Source organism: Drosophila willistoni, unplaced genomic scaffold, assembly GCF_018902025.1.
Source record: "Drosophila willistoni isolate 14030-0811.24 unplaced genomic scaffold, UCI_dwil_1.1 Seg485, whole genome shotgun sequence".
Classification (NCBI taxonomy): domain Eukaryota; kingdom Metazoa; phylum Arthropoda; class Insecta; order Diptera; family Drosophilidae; genus Drosophila; species Drosophila willistoni.
In genome coordinates, this window is record NW_025814416.1 from 936,523 (window position 1) to 951,369 (window position 14,847).

Here is a 14,847-nt window from a genome sequence, read left to right on the forward strand (position 1 = left end):
CGATCAAAATCTGCATATTTCTGTTATACAATACATACCTATAAACATTGGAGTTGTTAGATGGAACGTTTTTCCACTTTGAAGGCCCTAGGTAAGGGAAGAGTAAAAAAAAAAAACTTGCAATGATATAGAAACTTTGCCCCCGAAGTTAGCCCCGGTACTCCGGTTTCTGTTTAGTCCTCAAAATTTTTTGCAGACCGTCCGTATGTACAACCATTTATGTATAAAATTGAATATCAAATAAAAAAAAGGAAAATTACTCAGCATTAAAAGAGAAAATTATTTATTATTTTATAGTGTAATTATGTTAAATATATTTAATGTAAGGTAGTGTGTGATCTTTGTAGTTCACCTAAATTAAGTTGGCCACCACAAGGAACTACTAAATCCATTCGCCCACTAGTTTCCCGCACAACACCATTTAAGTCTGGAAGTTCTAAAGGGTCGAATGTTAGATGAGCGGAAAATCGTTTGTATACCGAGTTTTTCCCGTTTTCGGTTTTAATCTTTTTTTTTTCTTCATATTTCAGTTGTTGCTTGATGAATATTGAAGCCTTTATCATTTCTTGGATGTTGTGAAAAGTTGATTCCGATTTCTCAATCGACTTTAGAGCTCTGTAAAAAAGTAAAATATGAAATCAAATAACGATTTTTGTGAATAACTTACTGCACTCCATATTCCATATCATAGAAGTGTCCTTGTAGACCATTTTGCACTTGTAGCACGTCATTTCGTTTAATGAAAATTGGTGGTAAGACTTTTCGGATATGTTCCTGTAATAAAATAAAAGAATTATTAAGATTACGCTTGACTCATGTTTTGAAACATTTCAAACCACCCTTTTTTCTTTTTGCCCATAATTTCGGTCGATATTAATATCAAATTTAAGTATGCAAAATATGATTGCAAAAGGTAGATAATTACGAAAGATAATCGAGATTTGTCATTTTTCCTTATACATATGTGAACAAAAAAGTATACGAGATATATAGACCATTAAAATTATTTTAACCTAAGGAATCTTACAAATAAACCGATATTTTTGAAAAAGCATGAGTCTTGGGGTCAACTACTAAAATTTATGTGTTTTTAGAAAACAATTGAAATTTTAAAATTGAATAAATAATATCAAAGAAGCTAACTTCGGCTATGCCGAAGTTTATATCCTTGCAGTCCTTGGTAATAATATTTTTACATTTTGAAATTTCTTTTCCTGCAACTCAATTCATCAATACACAAATTATGAAAATTATTGCTATTTTTACTTCAACTTTTTTTTCTTCTTCCATCATTCCCTAAGCAAAGCACGGCAAGCATACACATACAGTTCATGTACCGTTGCGTCTGTGTGTGTATGCATGTGCTCTGTTGATTTGATGATGACGTAGTAGGCAGCAAGCAGCGCTGCCGGCAGCGGTTGTACCGATTTATACTGACTGTAACTTGCGTTCTATTTATCCGATTAGATTCAAATTTTGGAATCTGCAATTTTATATGCAATACTATCATAGTAGTAAATTTCATGGGGATACTCCAATTTTTATAAAAATGTTTCTTCTAGAACTATATGATATAGTGGTCCGATCCTAAAGATTTTCATACTTTATCTTACCCGGGTAATAAAAAGCCCCCAAATTTCCTCCCGATAGCTCTTAAGATGGACAGACGGTCAGACGGACAGACGGATATGGCTATATCGACTCAGCTTCTCATGCTGATCAAGAATATATATTCTTTATGGGGTGCGAAACGTCTCCTTCTGTGCGTTACAAACATCTGACCAATTTTATAATACCCACTGCAAGGGTATAATAATATTTGTATACCGAGTTTTTCCCGTTTTCGGTTTTATTCTTTTTTTTTTCTTCATATTTCAGTTGTTGCTTCATGAATATTGAAGCCTTTATCATTTCTTGGATGTTGTGAAAAGTTAATTCCGATTTCTCAATCGACTTTAGAGCTCTGTAAAAAAGTAAAATATGAAATCAAATAACGATTTTTGTGAATAACTTACTACACTCCAAAATAATAATCAACGCTAAAAGCAGTTAAGAAGTCAAACTAACTTCGGGCGACAATAGAATCAATGTAAAATTTTATTGTTCTTCCCACTGTTTCTAGTATTGTACGATCTATTTCATTTATAGTTAGTTGCTCTGTGCTCTTTTATTATTAAAGAAAAGGTTGTACGCGCCTTTCTTGTTTCTATTTGTTGTTAAGTTTCTGTACCAATTCCTTTCTGACCGCAACATAATTAAAGGGCAGAAACTGTTTTCTTTCTATTAGTACTGCAAGTTTTTTACCTTTTAAAAATGACGCTCTGACGTTTGGCGGTCAGTTCAACTTTATTTGGTTTATAAAACGATTCCCTGTTTTGTTGTTATTAATGAACATATTGTTGCGTTTGTTGCTCAGTCTCTCTCGTTTTGCGTCAAGTTTTCTCTTTTCTTTTCTCATTCTCTGTTTTCCTTTTTCTAAGTTTAATATTTTTATACCCTTGCAGAGAGTATTATAAAATTGGTCAGATGTTTGTAACGCACAGAAGGAGACGTGTCCGACCCCATAAAGAATATATATTCTTAATCAGCATGAGAAGCTGAGTCGATATAGCCATGTCCGTCTGTCCGTCTGACCGTCGGTGAGTATGCGTTTTATTCAGCCGTCTTAAGAGCTATTGGGATGAAACTTGATATTTAAGCTGTAATATCCCGGGTAAGATAAAGTATGAAAATGTTCAGGATCGGATCACTGCATCATATAGTTGTAGGAGAAAACTAAGTAGTTGAAGAAATTGGAGTATTCATATGAAATTTACTAATATAATAGTTTTTTATATAAACATCAGATCCCGAAATTTTAATCAGATCGGATAAATAGAACACAAGTTATACGCAATAAAAATCGGATCTCCTCAAACCCTGCCAGCAGCGCCTCCAGCAGCCAACTACGTCATTGCTCGAATCTTTAGAGCACACGCATACAATCGCGGATTGCATGTAAAAGGGGATGGGGAAGAAGAAGAAAAAGAAATGTAAATTATATTTGGAAGGTTTTTGTCTGTGTATTGATGAATCGAGTTACAGAAAAAGAGTTTGGAACATGTAAAAATAATATAGCCAAGAACTGCAAGGGTATATTAACTTCGGCACAGCCGAACTTAGCTTCTTTGATATTTAAACTTATTATAATTATACCCTTGCAAAAAAGGTGTATTACAGTCCCATGCTTAAAAATTATGTTTTCTTGGCTTATAACACGTCAGTAGACATTAACAAAGCTATTTCATAATGAAACATCAAAATTTATTATAAACTAGCAAACCCGGCGAACTTCGTAACGCCTAAAAAGTATTTTATTATAATGATCATAAAAACATACAGAGAGTAAAAATTTAAAAAACAGAAATAATTAAGTTTTCTAAACACATGTCAAAAAAAATCATTGAAAACTATGCTGTTCAGGTTGGGATACACGTCATAAAATCTCAATTTAGCCAGGGCAGCAACCATTCACCTGGATAAAAGCGAAGACACGAAATTTGAACGGCAGAAAAATATAAAACTCCAGCGTAATATTCAACATCAGGCTCATACTGAAATGCTAGTCGAAGAAATGAATGTGATGTAAATGCTCGAAGTACTTGTTGATGTTGGTCAATCCCTCTACGTCTGTTGGCTACGAATCTGCGCGCTTCTCTTCGTTCCAATTGTCTTTGTTGGTTTCGCTCATCTCGTACCTCTTGTAATTGTGATGCACGTAACTGCGCCATTCTTACACGGACATCTGCATTACTTTGTTGCCTTTCTGCATCTGATCTTATTGCTCTTCTATCTTGCATGCCTCTAGATCTGTTTGTTTGACGACTCAAATTAGCCCCCCTGCGTGTTCGTGGCATTGTTGTAATAAATCAAGTTGGAAAACTGATTGGTGTATAACGTGTATTATTTTCTTGATCAATAATTAGCGCAGCGAGTTCAGTTGCGACGATGATATGATATTCCCTTAGCTTCTTATTGTAAGAATAAAGTCAATAGTTAAAAGAAAAATAAGGAATAAATGAGTTAGTATCAAAATATAATTTACTGTCAAGTCAAAATAGATCGTATATGTGTGTTTTGTCCTAACAATTCTTTGTGCTGTGGGCGTAGATTCAATTAGGTTTGGCTTACTTTTCGAATCTTTATTTACTTACAGGATCAACATTTTTGGATTGGCTAATGAAAATTGATATGAAGAAACTTGCTGTAAAGAGAATAGACCGTTCCTCGAAGTTAAGCAGATTAACAATTTTGGGTTGGATAATAATTCTTTGTGCTGTGGGCGTAGATTCAATTAGGTATGGCTTACTTTTCGTATCTTTATTTACTTACAGGATCAACATTTTTGGGTTGGATAATGAGAATAGATATGAAGAAACTTGCTATAAAGAAGCAGCAGTTGAGAATCGAAGTTGAGCAGATTAACATTTTTGGGTTGGATAATGATAATCGATATGAAGAAACTTGCTATAAAGAGAATAGACCGTTTCTTGAAGTTGAGCAGCGTCGATTGATGTTGCAGATTTTTTTTTAGGTTTTTGATTTTTTACTATTTTTTTTAATTTTTGGGAATTTTAAACATTTTTTTTAGTTTTTCGGAGGTTAAAAAATTTTTTTTTAGTTTTCGGAATTTTTTTTTTTTTAAGTTTTTCGGAATTAAAAAAATTTTTTTTTAGTTTTTCGGAATTTTTCTTTTTTTTACGTTTTTATTATAAAGTTATTTTTTAGAAAATTTTCACATTATCCTTAAAACTAAATTTTGTGTTTTCGAATTTTGTTTTTTTTTTTTTAGGTCCGAATGGTTGGAATGCTTGTGTTGTACTAAAATAATTTGTGTTTGAATTTTCCAAGTGACCGGAAATTTGACATTTCATTGGCCATGGACTACTTAGATTTCATTTTTGGATTTGTATGTAGATTTTCAGCTTTGAGAGTCGATAAAAAATACAATTTATATCCGAACTTATACATATATATACATTTGCGTATAAAAAATAGATGTTGGCCGATTCTCAGTCCTACACGATCTGCATAAAAAATTTCGTGAGAATCGGTCAAGCCGTTTCGGAGTAGTTTGGTAACAAACACCACACACTCGAGAATTTTATATATATAGATAAAACAAACGTCACATAGAAAATTAGAAATACATGAAAATTAAAGTATGAAATCGCTATTGAAACACGTTAAATTGTTGAATTGCACTGTGAAACTGAAAATCTGTTTTTTATCTATATGTCTTTTTCGCGATAATCGATGTGTGCAATCGATTACCAACCAACATATCTACAAAAAGTTCATAATAACAACAAGAAATGTAAAGTGAAAGTAGATTTGCAGCATGAGTGTTTTAATATGGCAAGGGACTGTAATATGTCCAAGCTGAATTCTTTCGGAAGCTAGGATTAAAAATTAAATGATGGAAACACGATAAAGAGATTTCTTGGTAATGATAAAATGACATCATTAATGACAGTTGTTAGGGCAAGATCAAGATACAAGGTTGGCTGTTATCTTGAATATTATAAATTGCAAGGTAATGGTAAATGTTGAAAAATTTGCCCAATATACTTCAAAAACTGATTAATTTTCGACTGAAAAAAACTTACACCAACGGTACATAGGATTCAAAATATCACAGGAATAAAAAAAAATGGACTACAAGTGGTTCAGATGCACCATTACGATATACCAATACAATGAAAACCTGAAAAAATGTAGGTATTAATGATTATTATTAATAAAAACCAGCCATTAATAACAAATATTCAAAATTAACCTGAAATTGTTGTAAATATTAATGATTATTATTATTTATGAAAATCAGCCATTAACAGCAAATATCAAAATTATCATAAAAATTTTTTTTTTAGTTTTATAAAATTGTGTTTAAAAATCGAATGAAAACATTACAAAACGTTATATAGTCGTTTAAAACAATAAATAAAATTCATTTGGGATGAAAAAAGAAACGGGTTTCATTCAAATTTTAGATGATAAACATGCTTGGAAATATTTGCTGATTTTGACCTTTCTTCTTGCTAGCATTCTTGGCAAACATTTTGAAGCATGAGGAAATCTTTATCATAAGCTTCTTAAATTTTTTAAATCGCTTTATCCGTTTACCCACTGTGCGTCGCGACGAGTTTATATAGCCATGTCCGTCTGTCGGTCCGATCGTCTGGTTCAGAGTTGAAATTGTATATATAAGATTGGGGCAACTCTTGATTAATAACTCAATAACTTCATTTATTTTTTGAGTTATTGTTATACAAATATTTTGTTGTTTTGTATACACTAAATGACTGTACCAAATGTTATCAAAATCGGATGACTATATCATATGGCTCTATACTTGTGTCGCGATCTTCATAGAAATTAGTATTGTCAGTTAAAATACCTATTAATGACTCTGCCAAACTTAATCACTATCGGATATGTAGCATGTTCTGAAATATCATATTAATAATATTACAAACATTATTACTATTATTATTATATACGGTTTACTTATAATGTAAAATTAAAAGTAAACTTAGCTTAGTGGCTGCTCTGCGTCTCCTGCTTTATCACCACATGTGGGACAGGTAAATTCAGAGTCATGGCCAAATCTATTGAGGTATTGGCGAAAACAACCATGGCCGCTCAATAGTTGTTTTAGGGAGTAGTTGACCTGGCTTTTTCCGTCCCACAGGCTAATGTTCGGTATTAGCCGATGCGTCCATCGTCCTTTCCGCGATGAGTCCCAGTGCGGCTGCCAATTTGCCATGCTTTGCCTTCGAGCCTCAGTTCTGGCATCTCTTTTATGCATTTCTGCTGCTTATGAGGACCGATTCTGTTCTATGCGCGGCTAGTATTAGACCCACTGAACTCAGACAGCATATAATTTGGCGCAATGCTGGCTAACTCTTCCACTGTGTGCAGATCTTTGGCAACAACCGTCAGGGCAACGACATCAGAATAAATCGGAGTTGCTAGTCTTAAAATCCCGTCGTACATGCAATTCCACAGGATTGGGGCCAACACTGAACCCTGTGGGACTCCTGAATTATTAGCTTTAGAATAATGTCCCTTCGCCTTTGATCAGGATGGCATCTGGACGCTTTAACATTACATTTAATAATTATTTAAATTTATGCAACAAACTACTAATAAATAAAATCCTTTTCAGACGCAAAAAGAGCCTTGATCGATTATTTAAATCGACCAATATTAAGTTTTATAGTCGCGAATTTTAGTAAAAACTATCTAAAATTCATATTTACTAAACATGTCCCAACTTGGATGCCTGTAGCACCAAAACTTTCTAAGCGATCTAAAAAAATTTTGGATTCATACTAATACTGTAGGTGACTAAAGAAAAACAGAAGAACTTGCAATTGTATGTAAGGTACGATCACTAACCATAGAACACATAGATGGGATAAACTCATGATTTTTTGATTGCAAACGCTAGCCTAGTCATGGAACCCCAGAGAACTTCGGGAAAACCCGAACGTTCGTACTCTCAATGAGAGCGTAAAATGGGGAGAGGGCCAAGCAGCTACGAAAAAATTTTAGTCTAGCACAGACTACTGAACGACGAAGGCAGGCCTATGTATGTCGCTTGTGATTTCGTTCTGTCTATGTATGTGTACACTCGTCGGTACATGCTCAGGCTTCGTAGTGTGTGTGTGACGTGAAGTTGTACAACATGGCATTTCAATAGGTTTTTTTTTCTATTTTTTAATTAAAATAGAATAAAAAAATTAATTATGCAAAAAATAAAGAAACAAATAAATCAATAAAAATAAAACAATATTATAAAATAGAAAAAACCTTAATTAAGCCGACGATTTCGAGTTGGGAATCGAACCAGGGACATACCCCAAGACACATCACGAAGCGAGCACTCTATCGGTACAGCCACCGGGATACATACTAAGCAGATGGCAATATTTCTTGATATTCTTTCCACAGGGGCATATCCTATTCGCATTGTCGCTGTTTTGTCGACAATTAAAAATTTTGGTCGAGCGAGCTATTGAAATGCGATGTTGTACAACTTCACGTCACACACACACTACGAAGCCTGAGCATGTACCGACGAGTGTACACATACATAGACAGAACGAAATCACAAGCGACATAGGCCTACCTTCGTCGTTCTGTAGTCTGTGCTAGACTGAAATTTTTTCGTAGCTTCTTGGCCCTCTCCCCATTTTACGCTCTCATTGAGAGTACGAACGTTCCGGTTTTCCCGAAGTTCTCTGGGGTTCCATGACTAGGCTAGCGTTTGCAATCAATAAATCATGAGTTTGTCCCATCTATGTGTTCTATGGTTAGTGGTACGATGGAGAGTTACAGAGATTTAACAGCAGCAAGCGGACAGATGATCACCAACAGCAGAGTTTAACAGCAGAACAACAGAGAGTACAGCAGAATAGAAGAGCACAGTAGAGAGACACAGTTGAAGTGGAAGAGTCGATGAAGCAGCAGTGTGAAAGAAAACAAGTGAACCGAAAAAGCAGAACAAACGACGAGAATAATTCTAACTTTTCCAAACTACTTTTAAATTAATATAAACAATAAACTTAGTTGAGTAAACCCACTAAACTCACATGTGTACAAGCTTATAAACTTATATTCAGTTTGGGTCCAAAGTGTGCAACGCATAGAAGGAAGCATCTCCGACCATATATAAGTATATATATTCTGGATCAACACTACGAGACGAGCTTATGCAGCCATGTCCGTCCGGCCGTCCGTCTGAATCAACGTTAACTTCTCCTAGACCCTTTAAACTACTGAGCTGAAATTTTGCATATGGGCTTCTATATTACAAACGGCAAATTCATGAACAGTGATTTTTCTCACTTACTTCGTTGTTTTCCATGCTATTGTCATCATAATTAATATTAGTTAGTTTAATATACCTATTAATGACTATGCCAAATTCGATCAAAATCTGCATATTTCTCTTATACAATACATACCTATAAACATTGGAGTTGTTAGATGGAACGTATTTCCACTTTGAAGGCTATAGGTAAGGGAAGTGTAAAAAAAAAAACTTGCAATGATATAGAAACTTTGCCCCCGAAGTTAGCCCCGGTACTCGGGTTTCTGTTTAGTTCTCAAAATTTTTTGCAGACCGTCCGTATGTACAACCATTTATGTATAAAATTGAATATCAAATAAAAAAAAGGAAAATTACTCAGCATTAAAAGAGAAAATTATTTATTATTTTATAGTGTAATTATGTTAAATATATTTAATGTAAGGTAGTGTGTGATCTTTGTAGTTCACCTAAATTAAGTTGGCCACCACAAGGAACTACTAAATCCATTCGCCCACTAGTTTCCCGCACAACACCATTTAAGTCTGGAAGTTCTAAAGGGTCGAATGTTAGATGAGCGGAAAATCGTTTGTATACCGAGATTTTCCCGTTTTCGGTTTTAATCTTTTTTTTTTCTTCATATTTCAGTTGTTGCTTGATGAATATTGATCATTTCTTGGATGTTGTGAAAAGTTGATTCCGATTTCTCAATCGACTTTAGAGCTCTGTAAAAAAGTAAAATATGAAATCAAATAACGATTTTTGTGAATAACTTACTACACTCCAAAATAATAATCAACGCTAAAAGCAGTTAAGAAGTCAAACTAACTTCGGGCGACAATAGAATCAATGTAAAATTTTATTGTTCTTCCCACTGTTTCTAGTATTGTACGATCTATTTCATTTATAGTTAGTTGCTCTGTGCTTTTTATTATTAAAGAAAAGGTTGTACGCGCCTTTCTTGTTTCTATTTGTTGTTAAGTTTCTGTACCAATTTCTTTCTGACCGCAACATAATTAAAGGGCAGAAACTGTTTTCTTTCTATTAGTACTGCAAGTTTTTTACCTTTTAAAAATGACGCTCTGACGTTTGGCGGTCAGTTCAACTTTATTTGGTTTAAAAAAAGATTCCCTGTTTTGTTGTTATTAATGAACATATTGTTGCGTTTGTTGCTCAGTCTCTCTCGTTTTGCGTCAAGTTTTCTCTTTTCTTTTCTCATTCTCTGTTTTCCTTTTTCTAAGTTTAATATTTTTATACCCTTGCAGAGAGTATTATAAAATTGGTCAGATGTTTGTAACGCACAGAAGGAGACGTGTCCGACCCCATAAAGAATATATATTCTTAATCAGCATGAGAAGCTGAGTCGATATAGCCATGTCCGTCTGTCCGTCTATCCGTCTGACCGTCGGTGAGTATGCGTTTTATTCAGCCGTCTTAAGAGCTATTGGGTTGAAACTTGATATTTAAGCTGTAATATCCCGGGTAAGATAAAGTATGAAAATGTTCAGGATCGGATCACTGCATCATATAGTTGTAGGAGAAAACTAAGTAGTTGAAGAAATTGGAGTATTCATATGAAATTTACTAATATAATAGTTTTTTATATAAACATCAGATCCCGAAATTTTAATCAGATCGGATAAATAGAACACAAGTTATACGCAATAAAAATCGGATCTCCTCAAACCCTGCCAGCAGTGCCTCCAGCAGCCAACTACGTCATTGCTCGAATCTTTAGAGCACACGCATACAATCGCGGATTGCATGTAAAAGGGGATGGGGAAGAAGAAGAAAAAGAAATGTAAATTATATTTGGAAGGTTTTTGTCTGTGTATTGATGAATTCTTTGATATTTAAACTTATTATAATTATACCCTTGCAAAAAAGGTGTATTACAGTCCCATGCTTAAAAATTATGTTTTCTTGGCTTATAACACGTCAGTAGACATTAACAAAGCTATTTCATAATGAAACATCAAAATTTATTATAAACTAGCAAACCCGGCGAACTTCGTAACGCCTAAAAAGTATTTTATTATAATGATCATAAAAACATACAGAGAGTAAAAATTTAAAAAACAGAAATAATTAAGTTTTCTAAACACATGTCAAAAAAAATCATTGAAAACTATGCTGTTCAGGTTGGGATACACGTCATAAAATCTCAATTTAGCAAGGGCAGCAACCATTCACCTGGATAAAAGCGAAGACACGAAATTTGAACGGCAGAAAAATATAAAACTCCAGCGTAATATTCAACATCAGGCTCATACTGAAATGCTAGTCGAAGAAATGAATGTGATGTAAATGCTCGAAGTACTTGTTGATGTTGGTCAATCCCTCTACGTCTGTTGGCTACGAATCTGCGCGCTTCACTTCGTTCCAATTGTCTTTGTTGGTTTCGCTCATCTCGTACCTCTTGTAATTGTGATGCACGTAACTGCGCCATTCTTACACGGACATCTGCATTACGTTGTTGCCTTTCTGCATCTGATCTTATTGCTCTTCTATCTTGCATGCCTCTAGATCTGTTTGTTTGACGACTCAAATTAGCCCCCCTGCGTGTTCGTGGCATTGTTGTAATAAATCAAGTTGGAAAACTGATTGGTGTATAACGTGTATTATTTTCTTGATCAATAATTAGCGCAGCGAGTTCAGTTGCGACGATGATATGATATTCCCTTAGCTTCTTATTGTAAGAATAAAGTCAATAGTTAAAAGAAAAATAAGGAATAAATGAGTTAGTATCAAAATATAATTTACTGTCAAGTCAAAATAGATCGTATATGTGTGTTTTGTCCTAACAATTCTTTGTGCTGTGGGCGTAGATTCAATTAGGTTGCACGTAACTGCGCCATTCTTACACGGACATCTGCATTACTTTGTTGCCTTTCTGCATCTGATCCTATTGCTCTTCTATCTTGCATGCCTCTAGATCTGTTTGTTTGACGACTCAAATTAGACCCCCTGCGTGTTCGTGGCATTGTTATAATAAATCAAGTTGGAAAACTGATTGGTGTATAACGTGTATTATTTTCTTGATCAATAATTAGCGCAGCGAGTTCAGTTGCGACGACCATATGATATTCCCTTAGCTTCTTATTGTAAGAATAAAGTCAATAGTTAAAAGAAAAATAAGGAATAAATGAGTTAGTATCAAAATATAATTTACTGTCAAGTCAAAATAGATCGTATATGTGTGTTTTGTCCTAACAATTCTTTGTGCTGTGGGCGTAGATTCAATTAGGTTTGGCTTACTTTTCGAATCTTTATTTACTTACAGGATCAACATTTTTGGATTGGCTAATGAAAATTGATATGAAGAAACTTGCTATAAAGAGAATAGACCGTTCCTCGAAGTTAAGCAGATTAACAATTTTGGGTTGGATAATAATTCTTTGTGCTGTGGGCGTAGATTCAATTAGGTATGGCTTACTTTTCGTATCTTTATTTACTTACAGGATCAACATTTTTGGGTTGGATAATGAGAATAGATATGAAGAAACTTGCTATAAAGAGAATAGACCGTTCCTCGAAGTTAAGCAGATTAACATTTTTGGGTTGGATAATGAAAATCGATATGAAGAAACTTGCTATAAAGAGAATAGACCGTTTCATGAAGTTGAGCAGCGTCGATTGATGTTGCAGAGATTTTTTTTTTAGGTTTTTGATTTTTTACTATTTTTTTTAATTTTTGGGAATTTTAAACATTTTTTTTAGTTTTTCGGAGGTTAAAAAATTTTTTTTTAGTTTTCGGAATTTTTTTTTTTAAAGTTTTTCGGATTTAAAAAAATTTTTTTTTAGTTTTTCGGAATTTTTCTTTTTTTTACGTTTTTATTATAAAGTTATTTTTTAGAAAATTTTCACATTATCCTTAAAACTAAATTTTGTGTTTTCGAATTTTGTTTTTTTTTTTTTAGGTCCGAATGGTTGGAATGCTTGTGTTGTACTAAAATAATTTGTGTTTGAATTTTCCAAGTGACCGGAAATTTGACATTTCATTGGCCATGGACTACTTAGATTTCATTTTTGGATTAGTATGTAGATTTTCAGCTTTGAGAGTCGATAAAAAATTACAATTTATATCCGAACTTATACATATATATACATTTGGGTATAAAAAATAGATGTTGGCCGATTCTCAGTCCTACACGATCTGCATAAAAAATTTCGTGAGAATCGGTCAAGCCGTTTCGGAGTAGTTTGGTAACAAACACCACACACTCGAGAATTTTATATATATAGATAAAACAAACGTCACATAGAAAATTAGAAATACATGAAAATTAAAGTATGAAATCGCTATTGAAACACGTTAAATTGTTGAATTGCACTGTGAAACTGAAAATCTGTTTTTTATCTATATGTCTTTTTCGCGATAATCGATGTGTGCAATCGATTACCAACCAACATATCTACAAAAAGTTCATAATAACAACAAGAAATGTAAAGTGAAAGTAGATTTGCAGCATGAGTGTTTTAATATGGCAAGGGACTGTAATATGCCCAAGCTGAATTCTTTCGGAAGCTAGGATTAAAAATTAAATGATGGAAACACGATAAAGAGATTTCTTGGTAATGATAAAATGACATCATTAATGACAGTTGTTAGGGCAAGATCAAGATACAAGGTTGGCTGTTATCTTGAATATTATAAATTGCAAGGTAATGGTAAATGTTGAAAAATTTGCCCAATATACTTCAAAAACTGATTAACTTTCGACTGAAAAAAACTTACACCAACGGTACATAGGATTCAAAATATCACAGGAATAAAAAAAAATGGACTACAAGTGGTTCAGATGCACCATTACGATATACCAATACAATGAAAACCTGAAGAAATGTAGGTATTAATGATTATTATTAATAAAAACCAGCCATTAATAACAAATATTCAAAATTAACCTGAAATTGTTGTAAATATTAATGATTATTATTATTTATGAAAATCAGCCATTAACAGCAAATATCAAAATTATCATAAAAAATTTTTTTTTAGTTTTATAAAATTGTGTTTAAAAATCGAATGAAAACATTACAAAACGTTATATAGTCGTTTAAAACAATAAATAAAATTCATTTGGGATGAAAAAAGAAACGGGTTTCATTCAAATTTTAGATGATAAACATGCTTGGAAATATTTGCTGATTTTTACCTTTCTTCTTGCTAGCATTCTTGGCAAACATTTTGAAGCATGAGGAAATCTTTATCATAAGCTTCTTAAATTTTTTAAATCGCTTTATCCGTTTACCCACTGTGCGTCGCGACGAGTTTATATAGCCATGTCCGTCTGTCGGTCCGATCGTCTGGTTCAGAGTTGAAATTGTATATATAAGATTGGGGCAACTCTTGATTAATAACTCAATAACTTCATTTATTTTTTGAGTTATTGTTATACAAATATTTTGTTGTTTTGTATACACTAAATGACTGTACCAAATGTTATCAAAATCGGATGACTATATCATATGGCTCTATACTTGTGTCGCGATCTTCATAGAAATTAGTATTGTCAGTTAAAATACCTATTAATGACTCTGCCAAACTTAATCACTATCGGATATGTAGCATGTTCTGAAATATCATATTAATAATATTACAAACATTATTACTATTATTATTATATACGGTTTACTTATAATGTAAAATTAAAAGTAAACTTAGCTTAGTGGCTGCTCTGCGTCTCCTGCTTTATCCCCACATGTGGGACAGGTAAATTCAGAGTCATGGCCAAATCTATTGAGGTATTGGCGAAAACAACCATGGCCGCTCAATAGTTGTGTTAGCGAGTAGTTGACCTGGCTTTTTCCGTTCCACAGGCTAATGTTCGGTATTAGCCGATGCGTCCATCGTCCTTTCCGCGATGAGTCCCAGTGCGGCTGCCAATTTGCCATGCTTTGCCTTCGAGCCTCAGTTCTGGCATCTCTTTTATGCATTTCTGCTGCTTATGAGGACCGATTCTGTTCTATGCGCGGCTAGTATTAGA

At 33.6% G+C, this 14,847-nt stretch overlaps 1 protein-coding gene and 1 long non-coding RNA gene across 2 annotated transcripts; both read right to left on the reverse strand.

The window, feature by feature from the left end:
- Window positions 1–276: 276 nt before the first annotated feature.
- On the reverse strand, window positions 277–3,770 carry LOC124459666 (BLOC-1-related complex subunit 8 homolog). Its single transcript, XM_047012970.1, has 3 exons — window positions 3,738–3,770; window positions 668–774; window positions 277–615 (listed from the first exon to the last, which is right to left on the reverse strand). Exons 1-3 carry the CDS (start codon window positions 3,768–3,770, stop codon window positions 318–320), a joined length of 438 nt encoding a protein of 145 aa, XP_046868926.1. The 3' UTR covers window positions 277–317.
- Window positions 3,771–11,594: 7,824 nt separating this feature from the next.
- LOC111519139 lies at window positions 11,595–12,548 on the reverse strand. Its single transcript, XR_002724255.2, has 3 exons — window positions 12,317–12,548; window positions 12,139–12,260; window positions 11,595–12,082 (listed from the first exon to the last, which is right to left on the reverse strand). It is a non-coding gene; the product is annotated as an uncharacterized LOC111519139 (long non-coding RNA).
- Window positions 12,549–14,847: the final 2,299 nt, after the last annotated feature.